Below are 21,001 nucleotides of genomic sequence, written 5' to 3'. Positions count from 1 at the left end.
ATCGGTAGAGTAAAGCAATTTCCAATTTAGTTTATTCTTTTTAATGAACAAAAATTACAATGATCTCGTAATAATATATAAGATTTGATGATACCCGCAAAATGTAATAAAAATACTTAAATTGGCACCATATTTTAGTTTTCTAATACTTATATTAAACCTTTTAATTTCATATTTTTACGAACTCTATGGATTTCAAAAATGCTGTATATTTTGTCATTTTTTATTTTATCAATAAAAGTTTTTATTTAGAACTTGATCTTTCTAAAGAAACAAAGACAATCTTAGATATAATCTATACGCAGCTATACAATATTTGTAGCAACTTTGACTGATGATCTTCTGACCAATTATTAAAGTTCGTGTTGTGACAGGATAGGTTATGGCTGGGACAAAATTATGAAAATTAAACTTGATTTTTCAAATTCATGAAGTAAATAGTAAATAAAGCACAAACAACGTAGATAAGAGTTTATGTGTAGAATACAGTAAAGAGTTACCATAAAGACTTTATTGCCGACCTTAAACTCTTTAAATATGACGATCTGAAGGTTAAATCTAATTTTTTGTCTTGAAAATAGTATTCTAAATATAAAATTAATGATCTGGGAAATATGTAAAAAAGTGTCAAGTTGAGAGAGTCTGGGGAACCAGAAAGTTAAAAAAGGCTGAATTTATTCGATACACTGGTACACAGTGTCTCTGAATTCTCAGCCTTGTGGGATGACCATTAGGATACTCCTATACAAACTGTGGTTTTAAATTTAAAATATGAAAACCATTTTTGATTTAATTTATATATCTCTAGTCTCTGTTGCATTACTATTCTTCCATTCTTTTATAAACACGGGTACATGTGACATTCTCCACTGTTAATTTAGCAATCATGATGTCCCCCTCCACCTCCCTCGTAAACACGGTGTTCTTCTCCCCTGGGTTCCCAACCTGGTCCAGGGTCAACAGATTCCCTGGTAAAAGACGACATTTAAGCTCATTACGTAACATTCATGAAAATCTTGAATTTAGTTACAAATACAAGTGAATAACATCAAGTTTACTTTGATCTGGACGAAAAACAAAATAATATACAGTGAAACCCTTAATAGCGAATACATTGAAAGAATTTATCAAATGTCGTATTCATCACTTTCTTATAATGGAATGTTGCAGATATTTAGTTTTTTAATTAAATGATTATATGGAGCTCTTTAAAACTGGTCCTGCATATTGATGGCTATTTATTTATTTTCGCAAATACTGAAATTTACGTAATATAGTATAAAACTCATTGAAAAATTGTCAAGTCAACATTTGATAAATTCTTCCAATGTATTCGTTATTAAGGGTTTCACTGTATAAATCTTTTATTTTTAAGGAGATATTTACAGATTTCTTATTTGCAACCCTGATATGAGCACATTTTTTTTATCAAGGTTGATTGATATCTTAGCTAATTTAATTTTGATCCGTAGATTTGCATATTTTGCGGATCCAGGCACAGTATACATGAATCCAAATTATTACGGATCAAGTGAATCCAGATCCGGATGCTAAGCACTGAAAATACCAAACAGTTACACAGATAAAACAAGAAAATGATGGTAGTCATTTTTTTATGTCAGTAATTTTTTTATTCTAACCAACGAGGTTATAGTGTATAGAGTGATGATGTACGCTAATCCTTTACTAATTATATAGGCCATGAACTATACCGAGAGCGTACTGCATATTTGTTTATTATAAATTGATTCTGTATAGTATATCATTATCAGTAAACAGTTGTAAGTGTACAATACAGCTAACTGTGCACACAGGTAGAGAACTATCATCCCCCCTAATTCTAACCCTTATGGTAAACTAGAGTCCATGATGAGAGTCTTAAACTAAGAACCCATTTTTAAACTAAATGTATTTTTATTGTATACTTTTTTATTAGGCTATGTATTTTAAATATTTAAGTAAATAATGTCTCTCTCAGGCTATTCTTAAGAAACTTTAAATGAGAGATAAAAATATGATTAAAAATAGTCCAAAACAGACAGGATGTACTCAGTACTGGTATTTTATAAATCCCTGTGGAAATGATTTTACAATACTCTTACAAGTTAACATTCACAAAAATACCAACATAAACCAAATACTCCCTCTCTTATCATCTGTATATTCTTTTAAATCGTGTATACCTGTTCTAGTAGCAGTAGTGGTAGCTCTCCTACCGTCCAGGGTGTCCTCAATAAAAGGTTCTCCTAGTCTAAACGAAATTTCCGTGCTCCGGACAGTCGTCAGTGTTCTGAAATGATGATATGTTATTCAAACAGTTTTTCATTTTTTTATGAAAATCTTACTTTATGGTGTAAAGTCCATCTTGGTCGATTTCGACAACATTAATAGGAACAACCGAGCCAGCAAGTCGTCTTCGTACCATCCCTACACCCAGAGCCTTTAGAAACTCATCAAACTTAACAGAAAATCGGTTTTTATATTTTACAACACGGAGATTTGATTTATAAATGAGTGTAAAAGTGGAAGTTTAAATTTCACCATTAGAGATTGTAATAAAAAGTTTTTGTTTTTGCTTTACAATTGGAAATTAAAGACCATTGACGTCATATTATATAATTAATATTCGTGTTAACGGCTATCGTCTATATTTTAGCCAATAAAAATTCTTAAAGTATTCGTATAAAGTTCATGACTAATTATGTCCAAACGATAAATATAAAAATTACCATTTCTGACGACTCCATTTTGTATTTACCAGGTAAAGGATCAATCTCAACACTACAAAGAAAAGATTAAAAATTTAAACATAAAGGTTTCATAAAAAAAGATTCACGACTCACCAAATATTTCCATTTCTTAGGATTCCATTTGAACCTGATCTATCACCTTCCTCCTGCCCCTCCTCTTCTTCTTCCGTTTCCCCTTCATCATGCACCTCCTTACCAACCACCCTTTCAGAACAATTCATAGAACTAAAATATTTCAAATGTTAAAATCAAAATCAAATCAAGTTAAATATCAAATCAAATCTGAATTTTGCCGGATAAAGAATTGATTTGATTTATTTACTACTATCTGGAATACCCACAGTTGCCCAGGTTTTAAAAGCCCTTTGGTTTGGGGGAAAAAATCGGCTCGCTCAAACGTACCTATATATATATATGTATATATATATATATAAAGCTTTATAGAAACACGGAAAGTTTCCATAAAAATCAAATATCACAAAAGATATCAAAACTTAATTATGATGTAAATTTATTTCTAAAAATCCTTAATTCTTTTAATGTTGGAGATTTTAAATAACAACGGGTTAGAATAAAAACGAAAAACGTATTTTTACAGACTTAATCGTGATATATTATATTACATTTTGGGTCGTGTATACTGTATAGTATCATTCTACACAATTCGTTCTATCTAACCAAACAAAAGTTTAAGCCTTCTGTTCATATTTTGACATTAAAACTTGAAGATAATCCAATATGAGTATAACATGGGACACTCTGCAATACTGAAGTCATAACACAGGGAGACTTAATTTAATATGACAAATGAGAGAAGACTAAAAGATCGTCTTTGATATCTGCAGTGTATGAATATATACTATATATTAAATAACATAGTGTTTATCAAATCTATTTGGAAAGCATACAACTTTTGATGTAAAAATGTTTTGTCACTTGATATGCCATGAAATATCAAAGACGATCTCTGAGTTTTTTCCTCACCCTTAATAACGAATACATCGAAAGAATTCATTAAATGTCGTATTCTTCACTTTCTGATAATGGAATGTTGCAGATATTTAGTTTTTTAATTAAATGATTATATGGAGCTCTTTAAAACTGTTCCTGCATATTGATGGCTATTTATTTATTTTCGCAAATACTGAAATTTACGTAATATAGTATAAAACTCATTGAAAAATTGTCAAGTCAATATTTGATAAATTCTTCCAATGTATTCGTTATTAAGGGTTTCACTGTAGTAAATGCTAATTTAATATATGTAAAATAAAACTAAATATTACCAGCTCTTATTATCGTTTATATCACGGTCAGGGATTTTTTTCTCTTTCTCATCTTCTAAAAAAAATAAAAACGTGAAAATTATTTTATTTAATTATTTTTTAAACAATAGAACTCTACCTATGTTGTTAACAATTTCTGTCTCCTGATCCTGATTTACTAAACTACTCCCTGTACTCCCAACTAACACACTCTTCCGGCCTGTATCCTAGACAATATGAATCATGTGTAAACAGATAAAGCATGTTGAGTAATAATTTAAATATTTATTTTATGATTTATTCAACCTGGTTGGATATTGACAGTTTCTTAGCACTTGGAGTTTCTATCTTTGAGGTTGAGAGCTTCCAAATATCGGCAGGAGTGGATCCTGAACAGTTTCAGAATAAAATCATGATTTAGCAGAAAAAAACAGGAGTACCCAAAAACTATGAGAATTTAATACGACCTAACACTCTAGGAATATAACTATCTGAATGTCGTATTCTTCCATTTATAAAGTATTTTGATTACAACTACAACAGCAAACAAAAAAGTTTAAAGCTGCAGGGAAATATGAACATACAGATGATTAAATTCAATACGACGCAGGTCTCTGAAGTCTCATTCTTTGTGGGTAACTCTGAATATAAAAGTTATGAGCAAGCAGTTATCTATTTATACTAAAAGTTTGCCGCCCCACCACCTGAAAGGCAGGCGGGCTCCAAGGAGGAGTTTAAAAGATGAACAATTTACCAACGTAAAGACGTCTTAAAGGTCTCAAATGAATCCTAAGAAAGTTCTCTACAATAATGCACTCTCAGCTCATCTACCATGTTTATGCAGTCACTCCCTTTAATTGGTGACAATATGTTGATGAACTTAACCTGATAGTTTTCTAGGAGTTCCTCGACCTGACTTAGAACTGCCGCTGTATATTCTTCGACCTACATTCTAAAACAGAATTTAAACATGGCTGCCATCAAACTACCAACAGAGAAATAATGAACATTAACTTTTGTTAAAAATTATCTATCTTGAACTGCAATACAATTTAACTTTAAACCAAAAGACTGCAAATATGTAAACAAATCATGAATGTCTTTAGATATAAAAAAACTTGGCTGGCATAAGAATTATAAACAAACATAGGTGCCTGCCATTTAACCACAAAAATTGAAAAACATAGCAATCATCGAAATACATAGCGACATGTCTGTCGAAGTCGTGTCAATCATTAATTGACTGAAGTCATTGATAGATTCCAGAATACAGATTCCAGAATACAGATTCCAGAATACAGATTCCAGAATACAGATTCCAGAATACAGAAATACAGATTCCAGAATACAGATTCCAGAATACAGATTCCAGAATACAGATTCCAGATTATACAGATTACAGAATACAGATTCCAGAATACAGATTCCAGAATACAGATTTCAGATTATACAGAAAGCAAAATACAAAGTATTTTTTTATTTTTACCTTTTCTATCTCCTTGTCAAAGTCTGGGACAGTAAAGAAAAGGTAGGATTTAGGAACAATGTATTCCTAAAAAAATATAAAACTTTTCAAAACAAATACCATAGATTTAAGGGAAACACGGGTTATTTTCAAAATTTAATTCATTTTTTGAGAAATGAATTTTAAAGAAGTGTAAAGGGTGTAAGTCATATCTTAATATAATGGGTGGATATTTGATTTATATCTTGTCCTGTACATTTTTAAATATTACAATTACAGATTACAAAACCACTGCAGTGATATTTCAATTCATGATTACCTTAATAAACAGTCCGATCTGTATATGTGCTTCTAGTAGATCCTTCTTATTCTGATATTGTGGGTGTTCTGGTTCAGGTAGTGCAGGAGGATTAAAGAAATTAAAAAACGAGTTCTTTCTGGCAAACCTGAATTTTTTTAACGATTTAATTAATATGATTTTTTTTTTGATTTAATTAATATGATTTTTAACTGATGGATTACATATATGTATTTTTTCCTTGCAAAAGAAGAAACGTCATATTTTTATCAAAGTTCGTTGGAGCACCCAAGCCAATTTCAAAGTTCTACTTCATTAATTCGTCAAAATTTGATAGATAAAATTGATCATTCATCAATATTTGAAGAATCGAGCTACCAAGTTGAATTTAGCTCCGGTGCTCCAACAAACTTTGTCAGATGAAAAAGTGCTTATAATGATATAAATTTTGATGATACATATAAACTAGGTGTTCTATCTTTTATGCATAAATACTTTTATGAAAACCTTCCAGCTTTCTTCCATGATATGTTTAATTCTTTAGCTGAACCAAATAGAACAAAATCATATAAACTTGAACGGGTTCTCTTTAAAACTCTAGAATGTTTTCCCTCTGCTTTATTTCCAAAAATATGGAATTCGATTGAATTAAAGCTGAAAGAAACTAAATCTGCAAAATCGTTTAAAAGTAAAGTCGCCAAGATCTCTTTAGATAGTTATGCAAATTATATCTGTAAAAAAAAACTGTGTATCATGTGGATAAACTTAGTCTTTACTATCTTCATCACCCTGTATTTCATAAACATGATTTTAATAACTTATGTTACCCTCTGTTCCAACCCTTACGCTGAGTATCCTCCCTTTCCCTTATACTCCCTCACCTCCTCCTTACCATTTTCCTGATTTATCATCATTCTTATGTTTAAAATGTACAATGTACATTGTTTTTATCTGCAATTCTCATTCGTTTATAGTGGGCCAACCAATTAAAACAACCTACTCTGGTTAGGCGGGTCCAAACTACATAGTAAATTGTGATTTTTTTATTTGTATTATCTCGTGCTTTGTAGTTGAATAAAATATGAAATATGAAATATAAAAAACTTAGAATCGGAAACCAAATAAATCTTCAAATCTTGAGAGTTGAAGGTCGCCATAAAAATCTAATCAACGCTAAGAAAAAAGAAAAAAAAACTTACTTTGTGATTATTTTATGGTTTTGTAGTTTCTTGACAGGACGGATTGTCAGATTCTTGTGTCTATTCCACTGCACTTTACATCCTTCACACTGAACTACCTGGGGACCTAATATTCACGAAAAATAAAATCAAAAATGTTCTTGTCAATTTTAAATTACAAAATCTTCGAGGAACTTGCGTCTTTTAGACCTATATCTTTGAAACCTTATGGTAAACCTTTTATATTTCAAACTTATATTACTTGTTTTTGTTGGGTTGCAAAGATATAGGGATTAAAAAATCAGAGTTTGTGACAAAGACTTAATTTATTTTCTATGAATTGAATTCAGTCTTATTAAAACAAAATACAAACCTTCATACTGAAGAAACGAAGCATCTTCAGGTGGCATAAAGTTGATTAAATAATCCTTCGTTAGAACAATATTTCGAAAATATTCGTTCTCCTGCAAAAATATGACTTTAAAAACTATTTCTATAAAAATCATGTATCTCTTAAATTATTATTATTAATTATAATTTCTTAATTATTAATCTTTAGATAAATTTTCACTGTCAATTATTAATCTTGTATAATTTCCAGGTATTTTTATTATTATTCTTATATATTATATTCTTATTATATTATTCTTTGCTATAGAATGATTTTAGAAAACAATTCTAAATTTAGAAGGTTGACTTTTGTAGAGAAAGTTTAGCTTACAACCAAAGCTGGGTGCCTCTAATTGATCCTTATCCCTTCTCCATCCTTGAATAGTATTCCCCCTCTCCTCATCTTTGACGGTTTCAAGGGGGGGTTGGCAGTCCATTACCCCCCCCCCCCCATGAGTGCAAATATAAACATATATATATATATATCCTCCTCCATAAAATACATCCGGGATAACCCAAGTTTTTATCGACCACTGAAACATTGTTATGTAAATACTGCTCAATGCTCTGATTGAACGGGTCATCTTATTACCATCGACAGGTCGGTCAACCTGGGAAGAATGACGATACACCCAAAGAGGTTTACCTCAATTTCGGACATCAATGTTTTAAATGCCTTTACTTCAAGCGACACAAGAAAACTAAATTATTGTAGATTGAAATAAAGGAGGATATTTTTTTATATTGAACAAAAATCCCTTTATTTACTTTTAGACTTCTTTTGGTTATTTTTAATTCTAAAAATAAACATATAAACTACTTGCAGCCTCCTGCAAGAAAATTAGCATGATTTACAAAAAAAATTGACTATTAAGACATTTGCCTACCCTATACTATAAAGAAAATGTAATTGTTGTAGGGTTAGGGCGGTAAATAGAACTTTTTAGCAATAGAGGAGGGGGGGGGGGGTAATTTTTTTTTTAAAGATTACCCCCCCCCCCATCTTAAATCCTGAAACCGCTCTTTGAGTATATATTTAAAGCCTACCCTGAAACTGAAGTTGATCCTGAACCCACTGAGTTGAATAAGATTAGTTACAGAAATATCCACCAAGTTCTCCAGTGCTGGTATATCCGTTGCCTTTAAATTTACAAATATCAAATCCTGACAGATTACTTTTTATAAAATTACATAAGTCCTGTAACTTACAAAAATCCTTTTGATTTTGCAGAGATTTCCAACGTAATTTTAGAAAACACCCCGCTGCAAAAAATATAGTAAAAATCAAAAGATAACCCCGCTGCAAAAAAATATAGTAAAAATTCAAAAGTGAGACTTTGCTAATTTTGAGCCGTAAAAATTCGCGAGCCAATTTCTGAAGAATAAATTATTATATTATTAGAGATCGTAAATGTTGAATCAAATAGTGATAATATTATAATTTAATCGGGATTTTGTAGAAATCTCAAAGGAATTAACTTATTTCTCCAAAAGATGCTGACTGATACGTTCGGAATGGAAAATCAATACAAAAATTTTAATCTCAGATTTTTTTTGAAAATGCAAATATCATTGCTGATCAGAAAATAGTTTTAAAACTGTTTAATACGAGCTAAGGAAATCGTTAGGTTTCTTACTTGTACAATATTCTTGAGGTTTCTAGAGTTTAGTAGAACCTTGAGCCAGTATCCTGGGATACCTGGATCCCTAAAAAAACCATAAACTATATCATGTACTGCAGTATCCTGAGGACACACTATGATGAGGTCCCAGTTATGAGGACGTATAAGTAAGGTGGGGTGGTCTAATAAGGACGCACTAATGAGGACACACTAATGAGGACACACTTTGATGAGGTCCCAGTTATTAGGACGCATAAGTAAGGTAGGGCGGTCTAATAAGGACGCACTAATGAGAACACACTAATGAGGACACACTATGATGAGGTCCCAGTTATGAGGACGTATAAGTAAGGTGGGGCGGTCTAATAAGGACGCACTAATGATGACACACTAATGAGGACACACTATGATGAGGTCTCAGTTATGAGGACGCATAAGTAAGGCGGGGTGGTCTAATAAGGACGCACTAAGGAATACATACTTCTGAGTCTACGCACTGTGACAGATCAATTATTTATTTCAATTTTTTTTTTTACCTTTCAATATTAGGATCAGACTCTGGATCAACAGGTTCGCCTTCTATCAGTTTCCGTCTTTAGGAATACGGTTCAGGTATTGAAAGAAAAAAAAATACATGAACAAATATTATTTTCAAAAAAAAATGAAACCTGCTTTGTATAGTCAAAGGAATTGAGTTTTTGCCACATACTCAGATTTTCTAATTCTTATAACTTAGCAACCCGTTTTCCTAGACCTTTGATATTTCAAACTATTAATTTTGGTAGATCAAATAGTCTAAGTAATTAAGTAAAGTAAGTAGAAATATCAAAGGTTTACACCATCAGGTTGCAAAGATATAGGGATTAGAAAATTTAATATTGCACGTCTTATTTTGAGATTGAACTACTACTAAGTATAAACTTATTACGGTTGGAAAATGAATGTTTAAATCAAGAAAAATGTGAAATTTAGCATAGTTTTTTATTATTCTTTTGTACTACTCATATTCACAAACCTAGTCTGATAAATATCCTCTTTCTTCTTGTCGTAAACAGCTTCAAGTAAAAATATTTCTCTGAAAACAACAAAATTATTTTAAAATCATGAGTCATGACTACAAGGTTCAACAATGAATGTTTTATACCTATGCATCTCTCCTTCTAAGCGCTTCTGTTGGAGTAAAATGATCTTGAGCGCGTTCACGCGCATTTTTTCCTCCTGAGAACAAACAAGTTTCTTGGTGGTGAATGTGATCGGGGAATAAAATAATACAGTAAAAATATCTCGGAAGTAGGAAATATATTTCGATGTCGTTATTGTAGATTTAATGAGAAAAAAATCTCCAGAAGATCATTCGAACTGTTAAAAAGAAAATGACCTTCTTTGACATTTAATTCGCTTATTTATAGAAGATTTGTTTTTCCTTTGTTAGCTTCCTTAGCTTCTTCTTATGATGTTTCTTTGCAGGAAGTTCTTCAATCTCGTCAAACCTAACGGAAATGTTTTTAACTTACTTTAAACTGATACTTTTTAAACTGTATTCTTTAATCCTTTCATAGATTGTTGCTAAGGAGATATCTTTTCTATCAAATAATTTACGTACACAGCTTTAAACGTACTAGAATCTCCATGGAAGGAGCTGATTCTTTTGTTTTACTGTCCCGCTTTGCTCTAACTGCTTAAAAGTCAACCCGGTACTAGAAATGAACCATCGTGTTTACAGTAGACGGCTCCTATTTAATTCTAAGTTATTTTAAACAAGTGTTTGGATTAAGCCTAACATATATCCCAGAAAAACCATGTGATTGTAATCAGCTGTTCATTTCAAACTTCAGCTATCAGCTGATTTCTAGCCTTTAATATAGATTCCTTATTATTATTATCTATAATTTACCTATCCTCTTCTAGATCTTCATATTCGTCCTCTGAACAGGGCTCTTCAAATAGAATTCAATAAAAACAAAAGATGCAATTTTAAAAAATGTATGTTTTAATTTTCTACCTAGATATTCTTGACAATCAAAATATTGAGACTCAACGAACTCTTCCTTTCTAAAAATGAATAGTGTTTTATTGCTTCAGATTTGAAGGGTTTGTAATTATTAATTAAAATTAAATTTAAAACAATCTGTCCCAAACTTCGTGGAAAATTCTTTATTTCTTGAAACTACAGCGTGAAGGGTTTTTTAAAATTAAATTTTGTCTATTTTATTGATTTTTTAATTGATTTTATTTCTTGAAACTAAGCGTGAAGGGTTTTTTAATTAAATTTTGTCTATTTTATTGATTTTTTAATTGATTTTATTTCTTGAAACTAAAGCGTGAAGGGTTTTTTAATTAAATTTTGTTTATTTTATTGATTTTCTAATTGATTTTATTTCTTGAAACTAAGCGTGAAGGGTTTTTTAATTAAATTTTGTTTATTTTATTGATTTTTTAATTGATTTTATTTCTTGAAACTAAAGCGTGAAGGGTTTTTTAATTAAATTTTGTTTATTATATTGATTTTCTAATTGATTTTATTTCTTGAAACTAAGCGTGAAGGGTTTTTATAAATTAAATTTTGTCTATTTTATTGATTTTCTAATTGATTTTATTCTTGAAAAAGAAAATATGTTAACTATAAAGCTCACACTAAACTAACCTTGGTAAAAGAGGAATATTTCCTTCATCTATCTTTTTCCTAAAAAATACATTTCGTGATCATAGTTTTCTCAACTCAATACATAATGGTTGAAGAATAGACTAGGATAATTAAAACGTTTCAATATTTTTTATACTATTCTATTGTATTAAATGTAATATAATATAGAGTATTAGGACAGGAATTTCTATGCGCCTATTATAGTGTTTAAAATGTCTATCCTATAGCAATGTGNTAACATTCATTATAACATTGTACAAGTAAACATGACCTATAATTTATGTTATTTTTTAGGAAATAAAGATTTTGTTATCGAATTTCTGAGACGGGGTTACTCTGTTGTGTGTATTTTGTGCGGCCTATCGGGAAAGAATCGTCCGGGGAAAATAAACATCCCCCACCAGAATCCTAACCGGCCTATTATCCTGATTTGTCTAGCGTGTTGCTGTTTTCCGTCAACAATATTCTATTGTATAAAATATCTAACCAATGGTTAGGAATATATAATATGGTGTGTAAAGTATATATTCTATTGTATAAAATATCTAACCTATGGTGAGGAATATCTAACAAGGATTGGGATCTTCTAGGTGAACAGTTCTAGAAAAAAAGAGGAAATAGAAAGTAACGCTTAAAATTAAAAACCGGGGTTTTTTTTCGTTTTAGAAAATACAATTCTTCTTCTTTATTCTTAAAAATGAAGGCCGGGGTACTATCAAGAAATAGGATATAACAAAACGCCACTCCTACAAACCCTCATCCTCATCCCTACTCTCCAATACCTACCATCTAACCTTCTCACAAACAGTGAAATGAGACTCGAGGACATATCTCTGTTGGATCCTACAACAAGATTACCGCTGAGCAGGTCACTTGATTATCCTTCATTGAATAGCAACCCTCTTAGTTTAGAAAATTAAAAATCTGCAGTTCATAGCAGGGAAGCTATTACTCCCCTCGCTGCATATAGAAACTAAATAACTTAAAGTTCTAAGAGTGGTGACCTAGAAAATGCAAGTAGACAGAATGCATTTACAATTAAGTAAAACAAACAGAAAACGGAGAGGAGGATCTCTACAATGAAAACGGAGAGGATGATCTCTACAATGAAAACGGAGAGGACGATCTCTACAATGAAAACGGAGAGAATGATCTCTACAATGAAAACGGAGAGGAGGATCTCTACAATGAAAACGGAGAGGATGATCTCTACAATGAAAACGGAGAGGAGGATCTCTACAATGAAAACGGAGAGGAGGATCTCTACGATGAAAACGGAGAGGAGGATCTCTACAATGAAAACGGAGAGGAGGATCTCTACAATGAAAGGTTGAGGAGGAATCTCTACAATGAAAACGGAGAGGAGGATCTCTACAATGAAAACGGAGAGGAGCATCTCTACAATGAAAACAGAGAGGAGGATCTCTACAATGAAAGGAACGTGCACAGTCTGAATGGCGCAAAGACCGCGACTCGTAAACGTTCTTTCAAAAGCAGAGCAGAGATGGACGGGCAAAGGGAATCAAGAAAAAGAGAACTTGCAGACGTTCAGATGAAGAAAGGAGAAAAAATATTAACATTTGAAATTATTAACTATGCCTTGTACCATTTTAGTTTATAAAAATTATAAAAAATCAATTATAATATAAGGAGGTGATTTTAGTTGTGTTAGATTTAAAAATTTATCAAAAACTGATATTTTTTTTAATTACAAAAACTAACATCACAAAAGTTTATAATAAATCTAAATGTACAAAATTTATTTTAATCATTTCTTCATATAAATGTAGTGTTATGAAATACCTTAATGATATTGTTTCTTAATTCAACGACATCTAGGTTGGAAGCAGCCTCAGAATTCCGATGTATTTCCGGTTTCTCGCGTTCATAAAATACATGACTGTATCTTCCTTCCCCGCTAGAAATAAATTCTTGTTTGTGACAATCTTTTCTGGTCATAATATGGCGTGGATTAAACAAGTCTGCGGTTTTAATTTTGGTTATTATGTTCTGCAGAGAATAAAGATTCTTTGCTAGAAATTTGTAATCCCAATATATTTGCAACTGGATTGTGTACAGCTGAGATTTTTCATATTTTAAATATTTGATCTTACATATTTCATACATGAAATGTCTAAGACCTGCGACATCAGATTGCATAGATATAGTTTTTCGTAATTTTTTTATTCACATTTTCCCAATTAGTAAAAATATATTAATGGCGACCTTTCTGTTCTTTAAGTAATGAAATATATCTTTTTAAAGTCTGCTATATGTATAGAATTTCAATCTTATTGGTCCACACTGTAAAACACATGTTATTATGGATTTATAGATTTGTACCTTCTGTCTATCTGTTGTATCGGTGTATAGTCCTTTCTGAAATAAAAACGTTTTTTATAAATTTAAAATCAATGTTTTTAATATATATCTTAAATTTTCAGAATATATGCTACCAGAAAAAAATCAGGAGTTGCAGCCTTAATTGGAATATAATTTTTCAAAGAAATTATGTTTGTAAACATTATTGCGATTGTTGAGATGAAAGTGAAGTATTGAAGAACAAAAATTTAGGAAATAATTCAAAATATTTCTTTTTTACTTCAGTTTATGATTTCGAGAGAAAACTTTATTCAAATTAAATCTTGAATCGCGTCTAAAGAGACGTTTTTTTCCCCTTTTTCTTAGACACATCGTTGGTTGGAATTAATTATAATTTCTTCTCGACACCCTTCCCATGGGTCTGACACAACCTTCAATGAAGTTTTACCCCAACAATGAAGATGAATTTTCTATTTAAGCTTTGATTTCTATGCAAAAATATCAAATTACCAAATGCCAAATGATCAAAAATCTTTAAATGTACACTATACAGTTAGGACATTTTTTTTTTAAATTTTAAAGTTTGAGGTATTCTTAAAAATATTGCTATGATAAAACGTCTGTAAAATGCAGCTCTCTCTTTCACGCAATCTATTTTTTCTTCTTTCTCTTCTCTTCTTTCGTCTCTTCTTTTTTCTTCTCTTTTTTCTCATCTCCTCTACTCTTCTGTTCTCTTTTCTCTTTTCTTCTCTTCCCTTTTGAGATGAACAATGCACTACGATCCTTTGTTATGATTTTTCTCCGATCGTTTACATTTCTAGCTTGTAGACCTAATTGAAACGTACTGCGTTTGTACTCCACAATTAGGCATTTAATCATTTGGCATTTGATATTTTGATATTTTGATATTTTTGCGATTTCCAAGAAGCTTTTCTAAAATTAAGTTTACTAATGTATTAATGTATGCAACGACGACCGTACTTTAATAGTATTCTTTGACTAATCCAGCAGAGTTTGTAGTTTGAAATATCAAATGTATCCGACATCAGGTTGCTAAGATATAAAGATTAAAAATTAGATTTAAAAATGAGTAATTGTATCTATACCTGTAATATTTAAGAAGAATGTAAAGAAGAACAGCGAGACCAGCGAGAATAAGAATGCAGGCCAAAAATGCGACTTTAAGCAAGAAAACAGAATTATTTAGTATATAAATTATTTTTAACATGAAATCTGTTTAAACATACGGAGAATATTGGAGGAATTAAAAGAAAAGCATGCATTTGTTTAAACAAGCAAACTGAAAAAAAGCGCTATTAGTCTTGGATGATAAATATATTATGCTTTTAGGTCAGTACCTATACCCTACATATATCTCGCTATTTTTGTAGAAACATTTAGGAAATGTAAAAATGTACTCTTTGTACAAACTGTACAATGAGTAAAACGGTCCCCTATTAAGGAGAACTTATAGATGGTCATCTTTTGTATCAATTGCAATTATTATAAAGTAGTGCGCTCTAGCCAGAAATTTGAAGAAAAATGTCGTCAAACCTCTGATCAAACTGTGCCTCAAAAAAAGTCGTCTTAAAATCTGACATTTTTAGTTTAAAGTGAAATATGACAAATCGTACAGTTCCTCAACTTTACTAAAATGCAAAACAATTAACATGTACTATTTCTTTATCCAGATGTAACAAAACTTGATTTTTCGAAACAAAATTGAAAAATTTCTGTTTTTTGTTTTCTCACCTATCCACGTAACGAGTGTTAAAGCATCCATCCTTTACCCACTGAAACAGAAGTCTCCTCAAAGTAATCAATCAATCATGTTCTGGAAACATAATATTTTACTAGCATCTATATATAATTTTTGCTTGTCGGTCTGTCTGTTTGTAACCTATATACGTCAAAACGAGTGAACCAACCGGGACCAAATTGTGTGTGGGACCTCACATGGCCCCAGGAAAGGTTTCTTGAACAACAAAATTGACGAGAGAAAAATCCCGGATAAAAGTTAAATTTTTTTTTTCAAAAATGAACCAATTCGAAAAGAACAGTTATAACACAACTGCTTTTTCACGAAGTTTAATTTCCAAATATATCAGGATGAGTAGGACAGGGAAGGATGAGTAGGACAGGGTAGGGTGAGTAGGACAGGGTATGACGAGTGGGACAGGAAAGAGCGAGTTAGAGAGTGTAGGACGAGTAGGACAGGGTAGGATGAGCAAGACAGAAAAGGGTGAGTTAAATAGTGTAGGAAGAGTAGGACAGGGTAGGAAGAGTAGGACAGGAAAGGGTGAGTTAAACAGTGTAGGAAGAGTAGGACAGGGTAGGATTAGTAGGACAGGAAAGGGTGAGTTAAACAGTGTAGGAAGAGTAGGACAGGGTAGGATTAGTAGGACAGGAAAGGGTGAGTTAAACAGTGTAGGAAGAGTAGGACAGGGTAGGATTAGTAGGACAGGTAAGGGTGAGTTAAACAGTGTAGGAAGAGTAGGACAGGGTAGGAAGAGTAGGACAGGAAAGGGTGAGTTAAACAGTGTAGGAAGAGTAGGACAGGGTAGGAAAAGTAGGACAGGAAAGGGTGAGTTAAACAGTGTAGTAAAAAGGGTAAAATGAAAAGGACAGGGTTGGATTAGAAGGACAGGGTTCTATAAATGTAAGCCCATGTCATCAAATTGCAATATTTTTATTATATTTATTAATTATTGTTGTCCTTTTTTGACCAGTTTATATTCAAGTTTTGAGAATATTTTTTCTATTTAACGGCGACAAATCTAAAAGTTTAGCAGAACAATCGACACAAAAAAATATCTCTATAGGACTTGATGGCTTGGTATCTGGCGTAGCAAGATGAATTTAAAAGGGTTTCCAAATAAACATGGCGGTATTAGAATCATCTGCGGTTTTTGTAAAGGAGTTGAGTCTTTGCCAGAAACTCAAATTTGCATAGCTCCTCATCTATGCAACCTAAAGGTGTAAATCTTTGATATTTCAAACTTAGATAATTTGAGTTAGGAGAATTCATAGTTTGAAATATTTAAATTGTACGTCATTGGGTTTCAAAGATATAGAGATTAAAAAATCAAAATTTTTGGGAAAGACTCAATTTCTTTAAATAAAAAACAATAATGTATAAATGAATATTACATTTCAAAGGGCCTGAGTTCTTGCAGCATATTCTCAGATTTCCTTATCTATTTATTTTTGCAACCCAATGTTTTAGACTTTTGATATTTCAAACCATAAATTCTGATAAAATAATCTAAGTTTAAAATATCAAAAGTAAACGTAATCGGGTCAAAGTTATTGGAATATGAAAATTTAAGTTCAAGGCAAACAATCATCTTCATTAGACAGATAATTTCTATTTGATAAAATACGATAAAATGTGGACAAAAAATGAAATAAAGTGATTAGTAATTTAATAAATGTTTTCATATCGAAATATCCTTGTTTTTTTTAATAACTTTTATCATTCTGAAAATAAACACTTTGAGATCGAATTGAAAAAACTGACGTTAAATAAAAATAGACTGAAAACGTTTAAGAGTCTCAGCCATGATATGATAAAATAAATATTAAAGTCACTGTAAGTATATTAATGGATTTCTATATACAGTATATAGTACGTTGCTACTAATAAACCAAGGAACTGCACCTAAACTTCAAATATTTAAGTGGATAGCAGGCCCTGTGTGGTTCTACCTTAGTTATCTATCTATCATCTATCTATCTATCGTAACTGCCTGTTTTCTGTTTAAGTAACTATGAATAAACCTGTTACAGAATCATATGGTTGGAAAATTCAACAGAAACACAGAGTAGCTAAATAAACGTGGGATGCCTTTAAATCGTCTTCGTTCCTTCGTTCTTTGCATTCATTCCTGAAATAATGGCTCTATTGCTTCCCGAATTAATTCCATTTATTTCTGAGATGTTGTATGCAATGTTTATGTTATTCACATGGATTAAACTGTTCGGTCCTTATTCCACAGACTTTCGATCTCGAGTTGACCTATTAAACATAATTTGTTCACCTTTTCGATTTTATACTTTTTTGTCGGCATATGCGTTTTGAAAGAAAAGAGGGAAAAAGATAACTCCGTAAGTTTAAAGATCAACATGTGATGGAATTCAAATAGTAGAAACCGTATGCGTCTCGCCCTGGTTAGTCCGGAATAAATTTAATGTATTGGAAGAGTAATAAAATGTTGCTCTAGATTGTATATTTCGAAAGAAAAAAATTTAGTAAATATTTAATTACTCAAAAATTTGTTGAGAAAGTAGAAAGCATTTCGTTAATAGCTTTAAAACCTTAAAATAATTACTTTTTCATACGTTAAATTTATAATTCACGTATATATTACCAAGTTCATGATTAATCAACTAACAAATACCATTTTACTGAAATATGGATTTTTTAAAAGTGAAATCATTGTTAAAGTTTCCATTTTTATTTTATTTTTCAGTTTTAGAAAAGAATATCTTTAGAATGGGAGCAATAAATCCGCCGAACTTGTGGAAGAAAATCCCCAGTTCTTTATTTGAAAATGTCAAGAAATCATATAATTGGCATCGCTTCAACTCTTGCAGTTGCTGGGATTACATACATCACATTCTGGTAAAAAATCTTTTAAAGTTTTAAAAACGTTGAATAAGATTAAATTCAGGTCAAATATCTTTTTTTAAAGTACTTCTTTAAATCTATAGATCTGATTTTTAAAAGTAGATACTCATGGAAATTATACAAAGAAAATCAACGTTCGACAACTCTAACCTTTTATATTGCAAGAAATCCTTTTTAAACATTGGAAGCAAGTGATGCTGAATTGGCAAAGCTATCAAACCTTATTTCGACGACAATGACTTAAAGCATGGATTGTTTACTAAAAAATCATTTATGTCGATCATAGTATTTAAGTCAATATCTTTATTGTATGTTTTCAGGGCAACTCATGGGAAAAAGGACAAGGATGCAGATCATCAAATGGTTCCGGAAAAAATAGAAAGCAGTCCGAAGATGAAAACTAAACTTTCCAAGATGCCTGTTGATGTTGTACCGAGCAAGCTTAAGTTGATAACTCCCGAAGTACCAGCTAAACCTGCACCGACTGATCCGCTACCCAACCTAGAGTCTCCAGAGAAAACCAGCGACAACATACAATCCACGTCTTCCGGCTAGGTAAGGGAAAAGCAAACAAATAATAACAGCACCAGCAGAGGTGTTTCCCAGTGAATACATGGAGACCTATAAAACTGTGGACCATTCAAGCAATCTTATGTGTATTCGGCGCGTTGTTAAGAAAATGGTTTTGCCAGTAGATATAAAATCAAGTTAAAGGGACTGTAAAGAAAAAATGAAAGGGGGTATAGGCTGAAAGCTAATCACTTTAGCTCTTGATCGTGTTCCATGAAAGTTTTATCTGATATTCCTGTCTCGAGAAATTGATATAAAACTGTGTTAAAATTATAAGAAAGTTCATATATGTAAAATTTAGAAAATCTTAAACTTAAATCACGTGACCATAACTATCACCAATGGCAGAGCAGTATACTGGTCATGTGTCTCCGCCTGTATCACATGACCACTTTACTGCACTGCCATTGGTGGAATTTCTGGTCAAGCAATACGAACGTATAAATAATATTATGAATTAAATCTATAAAAAATAGAAATAACAAATATAAAATTAGAATTGGAGTAAACCTAAGTTACAATTAGCTTTCTCTGGGATATCATCGTTTTCAGATTGGTTTCATATTTGCTGAATTAGATCTTTTTAAACCCACTACTTTTATATAATATTGTATATATTGTGGAAGACGATGCCTGGCCGCGTTAAACTAGTTCCACAAGATTCAACAGAATGAGATAGAACGGATACGGGGCATTAGCACTGATATGATCTCTACAGTCTACACGTGCGATATCGATATTGACTCTAGTTCTGAACCCTCTAGTAATAAGTTATAAGAAATATATATACTGGAAGTTATCTATGCGTTTTATTAGAGTCTGACTCACGTCCTCTATAATATATTAATTTTCGTATAAATTTGACAAAGTTTTATATCAATTTCTCGAGATAGGAACATCAGATATAACTTTCATGGGTCGGGATCAAGAGCTAAATTGATTAGCTTTCAGCCCCTTTAATTTCCTTTACAATCCCTTTAATATGTGAATTGCGCAATTGCCGTGTTTGAGTTCATTAAAATATTCAAAATGACGACTTGATTCTAAAAGGTCGTCATCTTGCATAGTATTTTGGGTCTCAATGTTTGATTATTATCATCTTCAATTATTATCATAAGCTGTTAAATATTCTTTAAAAAATATAAAAACCAAGAAAATTATTTTTGGGCCTCACTGTCAACAAATTTGCAAATTGATCATTAAATGCATTCAGAGGTTACCACAATTAAAAAGACTTAAATGACGTTCAAAACCTCTTAAAACATCGCGATTCAAAGGGTTTAATTTGGTTTTCTGCCTTAAATAAAGTCTAATTATTATATCAAATTGATTTTGAAAAAAAATTAAACAAGTCTACAGCGGCAAGGAATTAATGATTATCTATTTCATTATTTTTGGCAGGATTTCATTTACATTGTTCAGGGCTGCCGAAAACATAAATAAACACTCTTTAAAGGGATTGTAAGCGTACTTTAAAATGACCATCCATGCAAAGATTACAATGCAAGATTCTCCAGGGTACCCTTGTAACCTCTATCTTATCAATAATGTTATTTTCATATGATTTTAAAGTGTTTAATTCTGATAATTACTACATATTTTCCTGCTGTAGGGTCACTTAAAATTCCGCAGAGTCTCAGTTTTGTGGGGAAAAAACACATAATTTTTTAGAAAGATTCTACGTGCAAATCAATTTAATTTTTGAAGATTATGCAATGTTTTCTTTATCAATTCTCAAATAATTTAGGATGGATGAGGAAAGAAGAGTATCTGAATAGTGAATATGGAATATTCATATTATATATATATATATATATATATATATATTCATTCATAAAAATAACAACAATAAATATATAGTTTCATA

At 31.3% G+C, this 21,001-nt stretch overlaps 2 protein-coding genes across 3 annotated transcripts; one reads left to right on the top strand and one right to left on the bottom strand.

Annotated features, from left to right (window-relative positions):
• Positions 1–209: 209 nt before the first annotated feature.
• On the bottom strand, positions 210–17,194 carry LOC111709776 (uncharacterized). Its single transcript, XM_023483680.1, has 28 exons — positions 17,085–17,194; positions 15,687–15,768; positions 15,041–15,113; positions 13,956–13,991; positions 13,416–13,530; positions 12,163–12,212; positions 11,613–11,651; positions 10,971–11,020; positions 10,863–10,905; positions 10,392–10,458; positions 10,113–10,186; positions 9,984–10,043; positions 9,505–9,561; positions 8,984–9,053; positions 8,394–8,486; positions 7,330–7,420; positions 6,978–7,083; positions 5,800–5,926; positions 5,502–5,567; positions 4,901–4,967; positions 4,322–4,404; positions 4,155–4,242; positions 4,037–4,091; positions 2,844–2,975; positions 2,730–2,781; positions 2,346–2,458; positions 2,184–2,290; positions 210–968 (listed from the first exon to the last, which is right to left on the bottom strand). Exons 2-28 carry the CDS (start codon positions 15,715–15,717, stop codon positions 823–825), a joined length of 2,091 nt encoding a protein of 696 aa, XP_023339448.1. The 5' UTR covers positions 15,718–15,768; positions 17,085–17,194; the 3' UTR covers positions 210–822.
• Positions 17,195–18,448: 1,254 nt separating this feature from the next.
• On the top strand, positions 18,449–21,001 carry LOC111709780 (uncharacterized). 2 transcript variants are annotated; one of them, XM_023483686.1, is made up of 3 exons: positions 18,449–18,558; positions 18,885–19,119; positions 20,882–21,001. In XM_023483686.1, exons 1-2 carry the CDS (start codon positions 18,488–18,490, stop codon positions 19,117–19,119), a joined length of 306 nt encoding a protein of 101 aa, XP_023339454.1. In that variant the 5' UTR covers positions 18,449–18,487; the 3' UTR covers positions 20,882–21,001. The 2 variants fall into 2 exon arrangements, with proteins under 2 accessions (XP_023339454.1, XP_023339455.1); XM_023483687.1 differs by having other exon boundaries at positions 18,885–19,124.

The sequence above is a fragment of the Eurytemora carolleeae genome, unplaced genomic scaffold (genome assembly GCF_000591075.1).
Source record: "Eurytemora carolleeae unplaced genomic scaffold, Eaff_2.0 scaffold883, whole genome shotgun sequence".
NCBI classification, from domain to species: Eukaryota; Metazoa; Arthropoda; class Copepoda; order Calanoida; family Temoridae; genus Eurytemora; species Eurytemora carolleeae.
The sequence above is the reverse complement of the archived record's forward strand: the minus strand, read 5'-3'. Positions and strand labels throughout refer to the sequence as shown.

Bases quoted from the DNA above. Each gene is read 5' to 3' on its own strand.
- LOC111709776 (XM_023483680.1), bottom strand. From the start codon at position 15,717: ATGGATGCTTTAACACTCGTTACGTGGATAG. The intron at 7,084-7,329 runs GTTTGTATTTTG...CGTGAATATTAG, and splicing joins TTCGTTTCTTCAGTATGAAG to GTCCCCAGGTAGTTCAGTGT. The intron at 2,782-2,843 runs GTGAGTCGTGAA...TTTTCTTTGTAG, and splicing joins CTAAGAAATGGAAATATTTG to TGTTGAGATTGATCCTTTAC.
- LOC111709780 (XM_023483686.1), top strand. From the start codon at position 18,488: ATGTCAAGAAATCATATAATTGGCATCGCTTCAACTCTTGCAGTTGCT. The intron at 18,559-18,884 runs GTAAAAAATCTT...GTATGTTTTCAG, and splicing joins ATTACATACATCACATTCTG to GGCAACTCATGGGAAAAAGG.